General features: G+C 41.4%; 2 protein-coding genes across 2 annotated transcripts; one reads left to right on the top strand and one right to left on the bottom strand.

The window, feature by feature from the left end:
• The first annotated feature begins 168 nt into the window (after positions 1–168).
• trmt6 (tRNA methyltransferase 6 non-catalytic subunit) lies at positions 169–6,159 on the top strand. The gene is made up of 12 exons (XM_007566654.2): positions 169–475; positions 629–759; positions 1,221–1,330; positions 1,873–1,964; positions 2,053–2,136; positions 2,227–2,351; positions 2,478–2,648; positions 3,349–3,509; positions 3,600–3,685; positions 4,361–4,463; positions 5,079–5,165; positions 5,834–6,159. Exons 1-12 carry the CDS (start codon positions 369–371, stop codon positions 5,981–5,983), a joined length of 1,407 nt encoding a protein of 468 aa, XP_007566716.1. The 5' UTR covers positions 169–368; the 3' UTR covers positions 5,984–6,159.
• Positions 6,160–6,565: 406 nt separating this feature from the next.
• Positions 6,566–10,984, bottom strand: chgb (chromogranin B). The gene is made up of 7 exons (XM_007566653.2): positions 10,829–10,984; positions 10,589–10,632; positions 10,391–10,481; positions 8,350–9,943; positions 8,102–8,201; positions 7,829–7,936; positions 6,566–6,833 (listed from the first exon to the last, which is right to left on the bottom strand). The coding sequence occupies exons 1-7, from the start codon at positions 10,866–10,868 to the stop codon at positions 6,753–6,755; spliced, it is 2,058 nt and encodes a 685-aa protein (XP_007566715.1). The 5' UTR covers positions 10,869–10,984; the 3' UTR covers positions 6,566–6,752.
• Positions 10,985–15,948: the final 4,964 nt, after the last annotated feature.

The following is a 15,948-nucleotide window of genomic DNA, read 5'->3' as shown; positions in this document are numbered from 1 at the left end:
ATTTTTCCAACTTATTTTATAGTTCTACTCTGTTCAGTTTTAGTTCAAAGGAAGCTGCAGTCTTTCACTTTTTTTTCTTCCGTTTAACTCGCACCTCGCGCCTATTGGACAGAAATATGATTGACGTTCACTCGGCCAATCAGTGGCACTTATTCTGAAACGTCATTCCGCTTTTCTTTAACACGTCATTAGAAGCTAGGGAAGTGAACGCTAACACGTGTGAACATCAATTTAAGACATTTTTGTTTACGGCTCAGGATAATTCAGTGCCTTCTTACACTTCACCTTACTTAGAGCGCTTCTAAATATTAAGCTGAAGGTAGCGTTTCTCCAGCAGCTGTGTTTTGAGCTACTTTACATAGTTTGTCATGGCTCAAAACGAAGATGATGATTATGAGTACAGAATCAAAGAGGGAGATCACATAGTGTTAAAACGAGGGGATGTCTACAAAGCGGTGCAAATTCAGCGGAAGAAGTAAGTCTGAAATGTTAATATACTCAACTTAAACAGGGAAGCAACAGCTTCAGTTTATTATGTGATAAATTCTTATAGAGAGGGGTACGCTGAGTTTGTCTGGTGCTGGAGTGAATGCTGACTATTGACAGGATTTGGCTGGTTTACTCACAGAAAGGTGATCTTTGAGAAGCAGTGGATCTTGCTGGATAACGTAGTGGGACATCTGTACAGCACCACATTTGAGATTGCCTCTGGAGGAACATTGCAACCAAAGGAAGACAAGGAAACGGAAAGCTCCACAGGTGTGCCATACATTTTCAGCCATTGTGAGGTTTAATTTTTCTCCCCATGCCAAATTTCCAAATTGGAAGATTTACACTAACCTTTCTTTGCCAAGCTGAAAACTGAAATTCTGAAGAAATTTCAAAACTAGGGAATGAAGAAAATGTGCAAATCAAATAAGACTGGTAGTGAATAAAAGTAATCTGATGCTGAAGGATCAGGTTGCTTCATTTAATTTTAAAGGCGTATGAAGGAATTATTGTGACACATTCATCAAAATTGACAAAGTCAATTTGTTGTTTCCTCCACGAAGTCAAATGTACACAAATATTAAATTAAGAATAGAGAAAATCTGTCTTTTAATCCAGCTATTTTTAATACCCTTTTAACAGGTTGCGTAAATATAAATATGCTTAAATGCAGAGATCCTGTTGCGCTTTTCTTTTAACTTTGTTTCACAGTCTCTCTCTGTGGCTCCCAGATGTGAAGGTGGCAGGTACGGACAACAGAAACATCGTCGATGATGGGAAATCACAGAAACTCACCCGAGACGACATTGAGACGATGAAAGAGCAAGGCCTGAAGAACGAGGTACAAATGTAACCTGAGCAAAGTTACGTTTTAAACATTTCAGCCGTCTTTTGCGGACTTTGACCGAAGCTTTTCTTTTGCCCTTCATCTCTAAAGATCCACAAATACAGTAATCGCATTTACTCATTTATGAGGGAGGTTTTAGCTCACTGAGTGATTCTTCTGTCTTGCTCACCTAAAGATGTAGAATAAGAGCCAGAAAAAAACAAATCAATAATCAATATCAACAGAAATGAAACGCTTACGTCTTATGTTTTTCAGCCATATCGTTCAGCTCTAATTTTTAAGTCTTGGTCCTTCAGTATCAACTTCAGCTTTCAGAGGTATTGTTGTCAATCTAACCCATTTCTGTCGAGGTCTGGCACATTTACTAATCTGAAAAAGGTCAGACTTTCCCTTTCCAGGTAATCAATCCCCAATTAGAATTGGTCACGCATAAAATCGTCCGATATTGATCACAACTGATTTCTCAGCGTATATTTAGTTAATAATGAACTGAAATGATGAGAGTTAATGCGTTTTTTTGTGTGTGTGTACCTCAGGAAATCATTCAGCAGCTCATAGATAACAGCTCGACGTTCAATAACAAGACTGAATATGCCCAGGATAAGTATATTAAGAAGAAGAAGAAAAAGTGAGTCACAAACACTGAAAACGTTTGCAGGCCTCAATCGGTGTGATGTGTTCATGTTCCTGGTCTTGTCTCACTCCCTCCCTCCCAGGTATGAAAACACGGTAACGGTTCTGAAACCAACCTGCCGCATCATAGCCATGATGTACCACGGCCGCGAACCGGGGAAGATCTGGTGAGACTGCACGTCGAAAATCGGCAGATTTTTGAGAGGATTAAATGTCGGTTTGATTGCAACGATGATGTGTGTTTCCGTGTGACGCAGCCATCTGCGGTACGACACACTGGCCCAGATGCTGACTCTGGGAAACATCCACGCTGGCAGTAAAGTGCTAGTGTTCGAGACCTGTGCTGGACTTGTGCTGGGAGCCGTCATGGAGAGAATGGGAGGCAGGTTTTCTTTGACGAGCTGCGTGCACCGTCCATGTTTTAAACGTTTCGGCCGTCTTTGCGGACTTTGACCGAAGCCTTTCTTTTGCCCTTTATGTAATTACTTTCTCTTCCCTCCCCGTCCAGGCTACGGCTCGGTGATTCAGATGTACCCGGGAGGTGGGCCGGTCCGGGCGGGGGTGGAGTGTTTTGGCTTCCCCGCACACTTTCACGATATGCTGCATGAGTTTCCCATCTGCCACGTCAACGCTCTGCTGGCAGGCACACTGGACACCGGTGCCAAAGACCCCACTGCTGGTTGGACATTCTTTTATAATTTTTGACAGATTTACTACAAATTAGAGCTGAACTGCCAATGACATCCAGGATTTATATTTCTTTCTTTTTTTTTCTTTTTTTTTCTTTTTTTTACTTGAGCAGCTCTACATAAAGTGTTCATAACCTTTCCAGTTTTTCTCACTTTGTCACATCACAGCCACAAACTTCACAGTGGCTCCTCCAGAAAACTTTCACAAGGGGGGCATAGCTAAAAGAAGTATAAATAATTTATTTATATTAATACTTTTTTATTCTGCTTTTAATGTTATTAATGTATATATTTATTTTTTGGGTTGGCTTGGTACCACTGAAACTTCAATGTATTTTATTGGATATTTGTGTACAAATACAAAATGGTGCATAATCATAAAATGGAACACAAACTGATTGAATTACCTTCTGTTTGCTTACCATTTTTGCACAGACATGCAATAAAACCTATAGGACCTGCTACAGTCAAAATATACTGCAGATGCTCAGCTACTGTGTTTTAAAAAAAACTCCCTATCTAATGTGTTTAGGCTTGATAACCTTTAGTAGGTAAAAGTGAGTTATTTTCATTGCTCTGTTCTCAGAACTGCGTAGCTTGACTTCCCAGTTCAGAATCCTCACTCTGTTGCCCTAAATTGTCTCCATTTATGTATGTGGTCGCTGTGCTTTATCTCTTCCAACATTGCAGAAGAAAAGCACTTGAATGCGGCTGCAGAGCAGGAGCAAATCCAGCCTGAGGCAGAACGGCAGGAAGGCAGTCCAGCCGACGAGAGGATGGAGACAAACACCGGCGGCGACGCCGGCCAAGACCGGGAGAAGCTGGAGCGGGAGAAACGCCAAGAAGCAAAAGTATTTTAACGCCGCGCCGTATTCCGCTAATTATCTATCGAATTAAAGTGATTTAGCGTTTTTGTAACCGGAATGCATTTCCACTTTTAGGCCCAGGAAAGAAAGGTGAAGCTGGAGGAGAAGCGCCGGAAGCTGGCGGCCGCAGCTGCCCTGCTGGAAGGAAGGAACGCTGACGGGTTGGTCTCCGATTCTTCGCCTCTGCGTTCAGATTCGTTTCTCTGCAGCACTCTGATCCTATCAGCAGCAGCAGCCGCCTCCTCCTCCTCCTCCTCCTGGCCTGGCTCCGCGTACTAAGCAGAAGCCATTACGACACATTCACAGAGGGAAAAATTATGAATGATTAAATCATTAACTACGTCCATAATAGTCGTAAAAAAAATAATTTGCCTTTCTCTGGGCTCAAAGTGATTACCGTGCAGGGCTCTTCCAAGGTGAACAAATTGATTGCTTTGTAGTTTACTCCCACGTTAAATAAAAGACCTTATAGCTTTTTTATGATTGATGGCTGAGCTATAAGAAGCTGACATCTCTGCCAGAAGTACAAGTATTGACCTTGTTCGCTCATAGACCTTTTTTTTATAACACACCGGCTTTACTGGAAGCTATAAACAATAAACGGAGCACAGACAGTTTTCCTCTCTGTCCTAAATCAGCCTTTTCGGCGGCTTCTCATGCAGCTGTAAGACGGTTTGTGGGGATTTTGTTGCTTGAAGCACTGATGAGCTGAATTACCATCTTGCTTTGTTGCACATTTCCAATTACAGAATGTGCTGTTGACATCGCTTTCTTTTGTTAGACAAGTATGCTTGATCATCTGGGGTTTTTTCTTTTTTTTTTCTCCTTGCTTGCAGGTTGGTGATAGCGAGTCAGTTTCACCCTTGTTCTGTTCTCTTGGGCTTGATTAAATTCCTCTCCCCTTCTCGGCCTTTCGTAGTCTTCTCCCAGTTCAAAGAGGTAAGAGAATTCATGTCTCAGTTCCTACTTCTTAAGAATAAATGTTTGTCGGATTTTACGGAAGTTCGACTTTTTGAACGTAAGTCCCGAAAAGTCCCTTTGCAATTGTAAAAAAAAAAAAAAAAAAAAAAAGAACCCTGCACATCATCTTGAACACACCATCCTCAGTGTGGAACATGGTGGTGGCAGTGTCATGCTGTAGGGATGCAGAGGAGGATGGAGATCATTTTTTCATCTTCAGATGTGCAAAGCTAGTGGAGATATACCCCCCAAAAACTTGAAGTTACACTTTTAAGAGGTTTTATTCACAAAAGGTCTGTTTTACTTAGTTATTTTTTCTATGTTAAAATCGCACACTATTTTATGTTGCTCTGTCACATTAAAATACATTGAGGTTTCTATTTCTAAAGTTCAAGATGTGACTAATTATGTCTTTTGAGGACAATTTACTATAAGGGAACAATTTCTAGTAAGAGCTGCAGATGGAAACGATACTCCGGTCTGTTTTTACAGAAGTCAGGCTCAATATCAGTTGTCTTCCTGTGAACGTATCAATTAATGCATTTTCTTATTTAAATCCTTCGTTTTTCTCCTTTTCTGACTCGACGTCTTCAGACACTTATTGAGTGCTACACGAAACTAAAGGAACAAGGTGGGACTGTCAACCTCATGCTCACCGACACCTGGCTCAGGCATTACCAGGTAAATGCTGCCACCGTGAGTAACTACTGTATTGTTTGGTATAAAATCCAGTGTTTTACTTGTCAGGGTTCCTACATGGGCAGGAAAAAACATAGAATTTATTTTAGGTGGTTTCCTCATCTGAATACTTATCGAAGAGAGTTTGTGAACTTATTAGAAAAATGAACATCTATCCATCCTGTGTAGAGTTGTCTATCTAATAATCCATGTATCCACTGTAAGCCATGGTGAACCTTTATTTCCATTTCAAAATGTACTGAGAAATGTGAGTACATCTAAATTGTAGAATTCTGCATCAAAAATATGTAGGAAAAATATGTTTTTTGTTAATGGTCTCCAATTGTATAATTTTGCACTTCTGATGTTTAAACCAACATTAGCATCATTGGTTTGCAGAGCAGTTAGTCATATTTGTAAGTATATCATGAAGTGTCCTAATATTTTCTGCATTTAGTGGTAGAATTAGCAAACTGACTGATGAAACATCAAGCTTAATCATTACTTCTCGTTTTCTGCCACCTCGTTAATCTTTTTATACTTGAGTAAGCGCTCCATTCCAAGCGTAAGAAACTTTTCTTTGCGCCAGTTTGAGGTGCAAAGCAGACAACAGGCGGACTCATTTCTACCAGGGTTAATTCCTCCCGACTCGTCTCTCGTTTTGTCTCCAGGTGTTGCCTGACAGGACACATCCTCTGCTCCTGATGAGCGGTGGCGGGGGCTACCTCCTCTCAGGGATGACCGTGGCCACGGACCACTCCGAACCGCCAGCTGAGGAGCCAGCTCCAAAGAGACAAAAAGTGAAGGACTCCGAGGGGTAAACACACACAGAAGGATTGGATCTTCTCCAAGGCACGGTGGTGTCACCTACAGGGATTTTGCTTCAGACTCTGTCGAACTGAAGCGACACTTCTGCAGAAAAGGAGACTGGGTGTCTGGTTTGTATTCATCAGAACACCTTCTCCTGTCTTTGTCCTCAGATCAGCTGAGAGGTAAAGTGTAACCCTAAAAAAAAAACCAGGTCATCTCAGCTCCATGTGCTCCTTTATGTAAGAGATGGCTGAATTCATTTCTTTTAAGTGACAAGTTTGTGTTATATCCCTTGACAGCTGTTGTTAAAGCTGTTGTGTTTTATTTAGTAACTCGCTATATAACTAATGTAGGTTTATTTTATCTACTTCTGGATTTACACACAATAAAAATGCCTGGAAAATAAACGGTGGACTGTGAACCGCATTAATTCTGGAAATAAATTCGACTTTACTTTGGTCCCAGGATAAATCGTTTTGTTTTTTTGTTTTCTTTTTATTGAGTGCAAACAGAACAAGAGCCGTCGAATACATTTCAATAATTGGTCTCCGTTGACATTTTCATATCGTCACAAAGCGTATATAAACATCCAAGCCGTTCCCATGCTGTTTTAATTTTGACGTAACATCACAAATACATCGAGTAAAGCAGGTAGGATGTGAGCTGTCTTGCGATTTTTTTTTTGTTTGTTTCTTTTTTTTTTTTAACACAAAGCACATTAAATAGGCAGATGCACAGTAACTTGGCATGGTTCACAGGCTGTAGTAAAATGCTCGGGGATTATGCGGTCTTGTCATGCAACTTGGCTGCGATTTTCTGCAGCTCCATGTCCATCGCTGCCAGGTTTTCCAGCTGTTTCTCCTGTTGGGGAGTGGAGGGAAATAAAGGATTTATTTGTAAGATCTGGAACCAACAAAATGTTATATAATTACTACTTTATGCCATTCAAACATTGTTTATGGAATATTAATCGTAGTTTGACTTCACCGGCACTTCAATAAAAATTTGGTTGAGTTGGGAAGAAGGGTGCGAGTTTAATTTGTTGGGCTTAAATGTGACGCACGTCCACAGGAAACTGGCAATGATGAAGATATAATTGCCCACAACTGTCCAAACTAGTTTTTTTTTTTTGCTATCAAAATAGCAATTTACTTTGCACACTTATGAAATGTATTGTTGCATTTGAAAGAAATCTGACATTAAAATAAGAGAAATTTGGAAAATATTTCAAATGAGCCATTCCAAAACTGTCAGAACTCATTTCTTATGTGTGTCCCAGTGTTTGGGACCCTGAGCCACTGCCTGATTTGCCTATACCTTGGGCCAGCTCTGCATTCACATTTGCTACAGGATTCACGTAAGCCTGTCCCCGTGTAAGGATGATCCCTCTGATAGGTTAATAACTCGCCTGGGTAACATATTCCCCTCTTATCCTGCGAGATGCAGCGTCGCGGAACGAATGAATCACTTTGACGCTGCCTCGGTAATTTGTTTTTCCCCGCTCTAATGTATGAGATGAGATAAGCCTCTGCAGGCAGAAGTCCTCCACACTTTTATGAGCATCTTTGGGCTGATTTGCTCTCAGAGACTCCAATCATTCGCTCCTCGGTGTGATTACCGCAGCAGTCATAAAATACCGGCGCGGGGAAGTCGAATGGGGTAAACGAGAAGACCGAGGCAGAGTCAACCAAATACGGTTTGTGTCATTTGCAGAGACGTCGTGTTTTGGCTGCATCCCGGTCTCAAATGGCTTGCATACAGTTAAAATGATGCACTTCAACAAAATGTGTTCTGTTGGTGTTGACATAAAGAAAGCTGTGCACTTGGACAATTAGTCAAAAACAGCATGACTGAACCTGGGGTGTAAGCTCTCTCTGCTGCGAACTCCTCTTATCCTCCTCTTTAGTGGACTGGTTAGCCAGCTGGTTTAACTTGTAACTAAGCAGCTGGCTCAGTTCATCCATCTGAAACAATGAAACGGAACAATTAGACATCTTAGCAATGAACTCTGGGATGGAAGTACTTACGGGCATCAAAGGCATGTTCTAAAACTTTGGAAAGCTTAAATAAAGTCTTATTAAAGTTTAATGCAAACAGGTTAAACTAAAATGATCGTTCGAGAGGCTCACCTTAGCGGATGATGCGGCATGTTCGTCTGAGTCTCTCTTGTACCAGGCCGGGTGGTAATAGCCTCTGTAAATCCAGGGATTGCGTTTCTCAGCCAGGTACCTACAAATGATCAGTTTAGATGCCACAAATATTCTGTTAGTTCATCCCAACAGGTTCATGTTGGTCCATTTGTGTCGTACAACTCAAAATATGAAATCTACAATCCCCTGCGTATAAGGGAAGCAACAAAAGAATTGGGTAAGAATACCTCAGGGCTTCATCTCTGTCGTTTTCCTCTTCTGCGTTCTCTTCCGAGTCGCCCCTCGGCTCCATCTCTTCCTCTGATGATCCTCGCTTCTGAAGTCTCCTCTTGTGGTGGTACCGGTGTGTGGGCTTCCAGATCCGCTTTTCTATATCTACGTCTTCGTTATCGTCTCTCTTGTCAAAATCCCAGTATTCCTGACTGCGCTCTTCCTCCGGCTCTTCCCTGTCGTCCTCTCCGAGCTCTTCGGCGCGCTTGTGTTTCCTCTGGTGGTGTCTGCCGGGCCTCCAGCTCCGCTTATCTAGTCCTGTGTCAAAGTCCCAGTATTCCTGGCTCCGTTCTTCATCGGGCTCGTCTCTGGCTTCTTCCGAAATCTCCTCGTCACGTTTGTGTCTCCTTTGGGAATGCCTGCCAGGTCTCCAGTCCCTCTTCTCTCTCCCGGTATCAAAATCCCAATATTCCTGGCTGCGGTCTTCATCGGGCTCTTCCTTGGCATCCTCTGAAAGCCTGTCTTCGCGTTTGTGTCTCCTTTGGGAATGCCTGCCAGGCCTCCAGTCCCTCTTTTCTCTTCCGGCGTCAAAATCCCAATATTCCTGGCTTCGTTCTTCATCGGGTTCTTCCTTTGCTTCCTCGGAAAGCTCCTCATCTCTCTTCTGCCTCCTTTGGTGATACCTTCCCGCCCTCCACTCCCTCTTTTCTCTCCCAGTGTCTATGTCCCAATGTTCCTGGCTTCGTTCTTCATCGGGTTCTTCCTTTGCTTCCTCGGAAAGCTCCTCATCTCTCTTCTGCCTCCTTTGGTGATACCTTCCCGCCCTCCACTCCCTCTTTTCTCTCCCAGTGTCTATGTCCCAATGTTCCTGGCTTCGCTCCTCCTCAGGCTCTTCCCTCGCTTCTTCCGATAGCTCCTCATCACGCTTGTGTCTCCTCTGGTGGAATCTGCCATCCTTCCAGCTCCTCTTGTCAACGTCCCATGATTCCTGGCTGCGGTCTTCGTATCCCTCACCCTCGGATGGCTCGTCACTGCGCCTGTGGAGCTTTATCTTGTGATGATAGTGATGTGTGGGTTTCCATATGCGCTTGTTTCTCTCCCCCTTTTCCTCGTTCTCCAGCCTCTTTTCTGCATCCCAGTACTCTTGACTGCGTTCCTCCTCTGGCTCTCCCCCGTCTTCCTCATCCCGTTTACTTTTCCTTTGGTAGTGCCTTCCGGGCCTCCAGTTCCTCTTCTCTCGTTCTTCACTTTCTCCGTCCTCTTCTTCTTTGTCATCGGACCTCCTTTCAAGGCCTCCCCAACTCTCCTGACTGCGGTCGTAATCTTCCTCTCCTCGTTTGCTCTTCCTCTGGTGGAATCTCCCTGGCCTCCAGCTGCTCCGCTTCTCTCGTATTTCTTCCTCCTGATCCCCATCCCGCTTCTCTATCAGACTCCACGATTCCTGGTTCCGCTCCTCTTTGGGGGCTTCCTTCTTTTCCTCCACAGATTTCAGCAGTGCCTCAATGTCTTTGACGTCTGCCGTCTTTGCCGTAGGGGCTCCCCCGCTAGAGATTTCCTCCTGTGTTGCAGTCCCATCTGTAGTCTTTTTGTTCACTGGGGCATATTTGACACCTATGAAGGAAAAACAAAGAAAAAAAAATTGTGAACTTTGACTGGATTAGCTGATTTCAGTCTTTAGAGTATGTAAGAGGGTCTTGCAAACTTAATCTACAGCGTAACATCTGGGAATAGATCAATATCTGTAGAGTGGAAAGAAAGTTGAGTTACTTAAATCTGAGCTGTATGAACAGGAAAGTCCCTTTGTGCAGTTTGGCACAAAGGGACGGTGTTTTACACCATAACTACTTCTTCTTCTTAGAATCTCCATGACGCACTGTTTGAATTGTGGAGAATCCTCAAACAATAATCTTCCTTAAAGTTTCCAACTCCATTCATTTAACCCGATTGAGGGCAAAAAAAAAAAGCAAAATATCTTTTGCATTTAGCGTTATACACACACACACACACACACACACACATATATATATAAAACAACTGAGTTATATTTTTCCAACAAACCTGCTTGGAGAATATCTTTGCATTCCTGATCCAAATGAACGTCCGGCTTGGACAGCGCTTTGGTCAAGACTTCGACCAGACATCGTGCAACCTGCAGAAGTCAAAGAAATCATCTTATTCTGTTCAAGATACTGACGTGATCATGTTATGAGTTGAAAAAGTAAAAAAATATATATATATATTATTATTCAAGCATACCACATCTTTTTGCTCCTCTTTGCCAACTGGGAGCGCGACAGTTTCTGCATAAGAATGAAAAAGTAGGATTTAGTCAAATGCGAAGCTGCGAGACTTGTCTCTGTCCATGGTGCTGAACTCATTATCGACTATCTGTTCTGATGCAAAAAAGACAAAATAAACGGAAAACAAAACAAATAAAAACAGGAAAAAAAATAGTGAATAATAATAATAATAATAAAAAAAACAATTCACCCTTACCTGCAAGGAGAGCAAAAACCACGATAAGCGCAGGATTCATTTTGCCGTAGTGAGGGTACGACCGGAGAAAAAGTGAGCCAGTTGTACCATCAGGCTCTCGTCTCTCGTCCCTCTGCAGCGGCTGGAGAGAGCAGCGCTGACTGGGGAGGTGGAGCGAGGAGCGCCTTCAAATAAAGCAAGGGGAGTGGGCTGGGGGAGCGTGGGAGGAAGACTCGGGGCTCGGATGATGTCATGACTCATTAGACCCGCAAAGGAAAGTGGCCTAAACGAAAGTCGATTCACAACTAGGTCGATATTTATTCGGGAGTGAATTTCTTTAATCTAGTCAGTGTCACGATGCATCCAGGTGATAACTTGCATGTTTTTATTTATTTATTTATTTAGGGGGATGTTGCAGTTGGAGTTTAGCTCATCATGAGAAGCCTGCTGGGACAGGGGGGTGTTGAACAAAAAAAAAAACATCACGAAGACTTATATAATTTGATGCCTAATCCCTGAATAGCCTGAATAGTTGGAAGATTCATAAGCAGGGGAACTGCTGAAAATGAAATTTGGCGAGGGGATAGTAAATTATAGTTGAAACAGTAACTGGTAGAAATAAGCTTTACAATAACTCCTAATTTTAATTAATTATTGGAATTAATTACTAATTCCAATCAACCCCCGTCACTCAAATATACTTTCCCAGAACTTAAAAAAAGAAGCTATTCTCGCGTGTATGCACGATTTGGTTTGTTTCAATAAACCCTACAGGCGGGCCATCAATGACACTGCCACCCACTGTTTAATCTGTGTCATTGCACACGCCACCCGGTTCGCCCTTTCTCTTACTGTAGTCAAAAACACACAGTAAAACTAACTAACTACCAGGCATTGAAAGTTAAATTAACTTAGGCGGGGGGGGGAGCATGCGTACTCACTCCCTGCACTTTTTAAAGTTATTCTACAGCCTTAACATAAAAAATAAATCAGAAACGTCTATATAATTCTGGTTATGAGAGGGTTAGAATTTGCAGAGAGAAAGGATTCGGATCCAAAATGAATACTCTGCTGAGAAGGAGCTAGCATTACTTGCTTTTAATGCGTATTTGTCAGATTGCATTGCACTAAAACTTTATTCACCTCATGAGTCACTGAGTCGCCCCGTGGATGAATGAATGGATGGATTTCTGACTTTATTTTAACATAAAAATTCTAGATGCTGTGCTTCAAACCTCCTCAGTTGCTACTAAATAATACAGCCAGGGTTTGATTTGTCTCTGTACGATTTTTATGCTTGTTCTGATGATGAGAAAGCATTGAAAATGATTTTTCTTTCATAAATACTGGGTATTTTTGTTGCTAAGGCTTGATTTTGATATTCATGCGAAGTTACATGGAAACATAATAATGCTTACATCTGCAAGCATTGCTCAAGGAAAAAAAAATTATTATTGAACTGTCCACTCAGCTGAATATCATGCATACAAATCTGAGAAACAGATTTTTCTCCATCTATTGCAAGATGGAGAAAATCCAACACTTTTTAAAAGCAGAAGATGTGCCACCTCATGTCAAGACTAAGAAAAAAGAAAAGAACAAAAAACAAACGTTAGGACACTTTCCTCCATTTTAGTATATTGTCAACTGAATATTGAGCAAATCAAGAATATACTGATTTATTTATGTTTGAAATGAATAATGCAATTTAACATAGCCTGGACAAAATTAATGCCCTTCCACATGAAGCCGTAGCTGATTTGTAAATGATAAAGTTAGGAGATTTTAGTAAGCTAATGAGCTGGAATTAGGCCTGCGCTTTTAGTTCAATTAAGAGTGGATGATGAAGAGTGAGAAGAACGAAGAGCCACATTAAGGAGCCGAGTCGGCCCCAATTTCTTTTTGCAAGAAACTGAATGGCGTTTGAGGGCCATATTTTCAATCTAAAAGTCATAAGTTTTCTTTTCTTACCAATTTTTTTTTTTACATAAAACTGGGATACATAAAATTTGGGATTGGACTGGAACAAACTGAAATGAGCAGCTCAAACATACTGAACCCAAACGAACATTTCATCTGACACTGTCTCTTTTGGCCACTTCATGTCTGTCTGCTCCCTCCTGCAGCCGCCTGTTATCCCCCATTGCGCGCACCTTCATTCACAAAAGTTAAAATAATTCAGCCTCAACTGTGGTGATGAGCGTGTGACGATGAGATGTTTTACACGGCGACCACTGACCTTTCCTTTGTGCCAGAATGTGCGCATACAAATTCAATCATGTCTTGGAAACCAGGAGCCCAGAAACCGGAGTGGCTGCAAGCAAAATGGGAGCTACGTGCTCCATAAATCTGCCTGGGTGTGCTTCTCATGCGTAACACGACCGGTTACAGATATTTGTTACTGCAGACAGCCTCCGCTGTGGTAAAATAATAACTGGTCCGTGCACGGAAGTGTAGTGCTCGATGGCGTACTGTGCATTCAAGCAATCCGTGCTCATCTAAAGCCGTCGATAGGCTCGGTCTTTGCTGTAATTTATAGGAGGGCCACTTCAGTTCTTCAGTTTTACGTGCTGTGTTCAGTGAGCAGGAGCAGAGTAAAGTTCTGCTGCGGATAAAATCTCTTGAAAAGGTCTCATCACGGCTCGCATGATTCATCTACTCGGCATTAAAACCACTGAACCGATGAATCGGACACTTTCCACACGCAGCAGTGTCCTGCGCGTTTCTCTAAATGTGTGCGTTTGGCATGTGGTCCTCTGTGCCTTTGTGCTGTTCTTCCAGCCCTGATTAATATTTTAGTGAGCCTCAAAGACATATAGCAGAGTTAAGGTGGTGCAGAAGGGATCTGAGATGCACAGCCCACTGTGTTTGCATTGTCTTAACTTGTGTTTGGAACAACACAGTCGCTTTTATCACAGCTCATTTTTCATCCACGAACAAAAGGCAAGCTGCTGACAATGAACGCAATGCTATTGATGCATGAAAGCTTTGAGTGAGCTTTGATCTTTGGTCAGGACGAGCTTTGTGCTTGGCTTTTAACAACCCGGCAAACTTTGATGACAGTCCAAAGAGAGCAGACGAGCCTCTCTGGTCAAAGACGCATATTTCAAATTTATTCCAGGTCCTTTTTTTTAAACTACTTGACGAACATTTTGCTGAGACGTTTTTGTCTTCACTGTGGGGAGAGTAGTTGTCTCGTGATCGAAAGGTCGTAGGTTCAATTTCAGCTTCCTTCTGGCACACATTAATGTGACCCTGGGCAAATCACCAAGTTGCCTACTTATCTGCATATCGGTGTACAAATGCGTATGCGAATGGGTAAATCACTTTGAGTTGTCAAAAATGGTTGGTTCAGTCCATTTTCTATTCTGTGTGGTATCAGAAACTCTTTTAAATAGAACTACAGGTTGTTTCAGTTCAACTCTTCAGCTCCTACTTTCATACTACGCTGACAAAGTTCAAGCGAGGTTATGTTGCTGAAAACAGCAGGCCATTTTCTGTTAACGTTTTTGTGTGCATGGCAGACACGCAGCAAGTTAACCCAAACTCCATTAAACTAGTCCAAAAGTAGACAAACTCAATATTCTGTTGAGTTTATGTGAAATGTGAAAATCCAAAATAGCTTTCGATGATTGTGTCACGAAGCTTTTTTTTTTTTCCCCAGCTGCTTCCATTTTTCAGGTCAATTCAATGGGAAATGTCGTCTTTGTAAGAATTTTTTTAATTCTTAAAATTCTTACCATAATTTTCCATTCAAAATTCAACTGAATAATTCATGTTTGAAGAGAAATTCTTTAAAACTACAATGCCTATAAAAAGTATTCATCCAACTTGATGTTTTCCTCTTTATTGCTTTTGGAAACTAATCATGATCAGCAATTTTTTTTTTTTTTTTTTTTTTTTTGACAAAAAAAGATGTAAAAACAAAAAATCTAGTATGGACTCCTGTAAAGACCATTCACTGGTTAATCAGTCTGCCAGGCTACTGCTACAGGAAAAAAAAAAGAACTTTTTAACAAAAGGTTATTAAAAAGAATAAGTCAGGGGATGGAAACAAAAAAAATCATATAGAGTTCAGCTAAATCCATTCAGAAATAGAAGGAATATGGCCCAAGTGTAAATTGTCCAATATCTTGCAATCCTCACAAACTGAAAGTCACTGTTTAGCAATTAGATTTTTTGTAAAGTACTGACATAAAGTGATTCTTGTGTTTATTCATTCAGCTTTTAGACTTAATGAAAAGCGGACATTCATTATTTTGTCTTCAAATTTAAAATCTTAGCGAATTTTAAATTTCCTAAGGTAAATTTCTTCATTCCAAGTGAAGAATATGTGCTTATTCTTGACTTTGAAGAATAAGCACATAAGAATAAGGAATATTGGCAATATTGTGCCAATATTCCATGGCACAATATTGGATTGTGCCATGGAAAATATGATGGTAAAAGATAAAATCCTTAATGCGTACATTGCATTCTTGACACCATTCTGAACGCAGTCAAGCCCAACACCACCACCAGCAAAGCCAATAAAAAATGTAATCTTGTTTCTGGAAAACTTGTGAAAAAAAAAAATGGAATTCCTGAAATTCAGGGGCTGACGTTTACGTCAAACCCAAAGGTGTCTTTGAACGCCACACTAAAAGTAAGAGAGAAGTCCGCCTAAGGGAGTGAGCTGAGGTCAGTGTGACTCTCTGAAGCTTTACACCAATTGACAACAGTTAAACCTGTGAGCCCGAAGGCAAACTCAGACAAAACAATTTAATTCCTCTCCCACTGCTGCGTGAGCGCTGACTCCAGCCAACTTAATGCTATCACTCCTGTGAGGAACATTTAACATCAGCGTCAATTAAACCGAGAACAAGAAGGTCACAGAAGTGAAGGCACTTTAGGGCAAAATTAGTCATCTTTACTAATGCCGTGGACCTTCTAGGAGAGACGTAGAGATGTCATTTTTAAACATCTTTCTGAAAATGATGGACATATTTTATTTCTCTGAAAGCTTGCACTGTGCATATGATCCTTGCTTTCTTATCCAAACTCTACTAAAGTGTTAGATTGAGACTCAGTATAAGACTTGACCATTTAAAATATATTCAACATGGAGAAGATATTTATACATGCATATATATATATATATA

This window comes from Poecilia formosa, unplaced genomic scaffold, assembly GCF_000485575.1.
Source record: "Poecilia formosa unplaced genomic scaffold, Poecilia_formosa-5.1.2 Scaffold196, whole genome shotgun sequence".
In the NCBI taxonomy this organism is placed as follows: Eukaryota; Metazoa; Chordata; class Actinopteri; order Cyprinodontiformes; family Poeciliidae; genus Poecilia; species Poecilia formosa.
The sequence above is the reverse complement of the archived record's forward strand: the minus strand, read 5'-3'. Positions and strand labels throughout refer to the sequence as shown.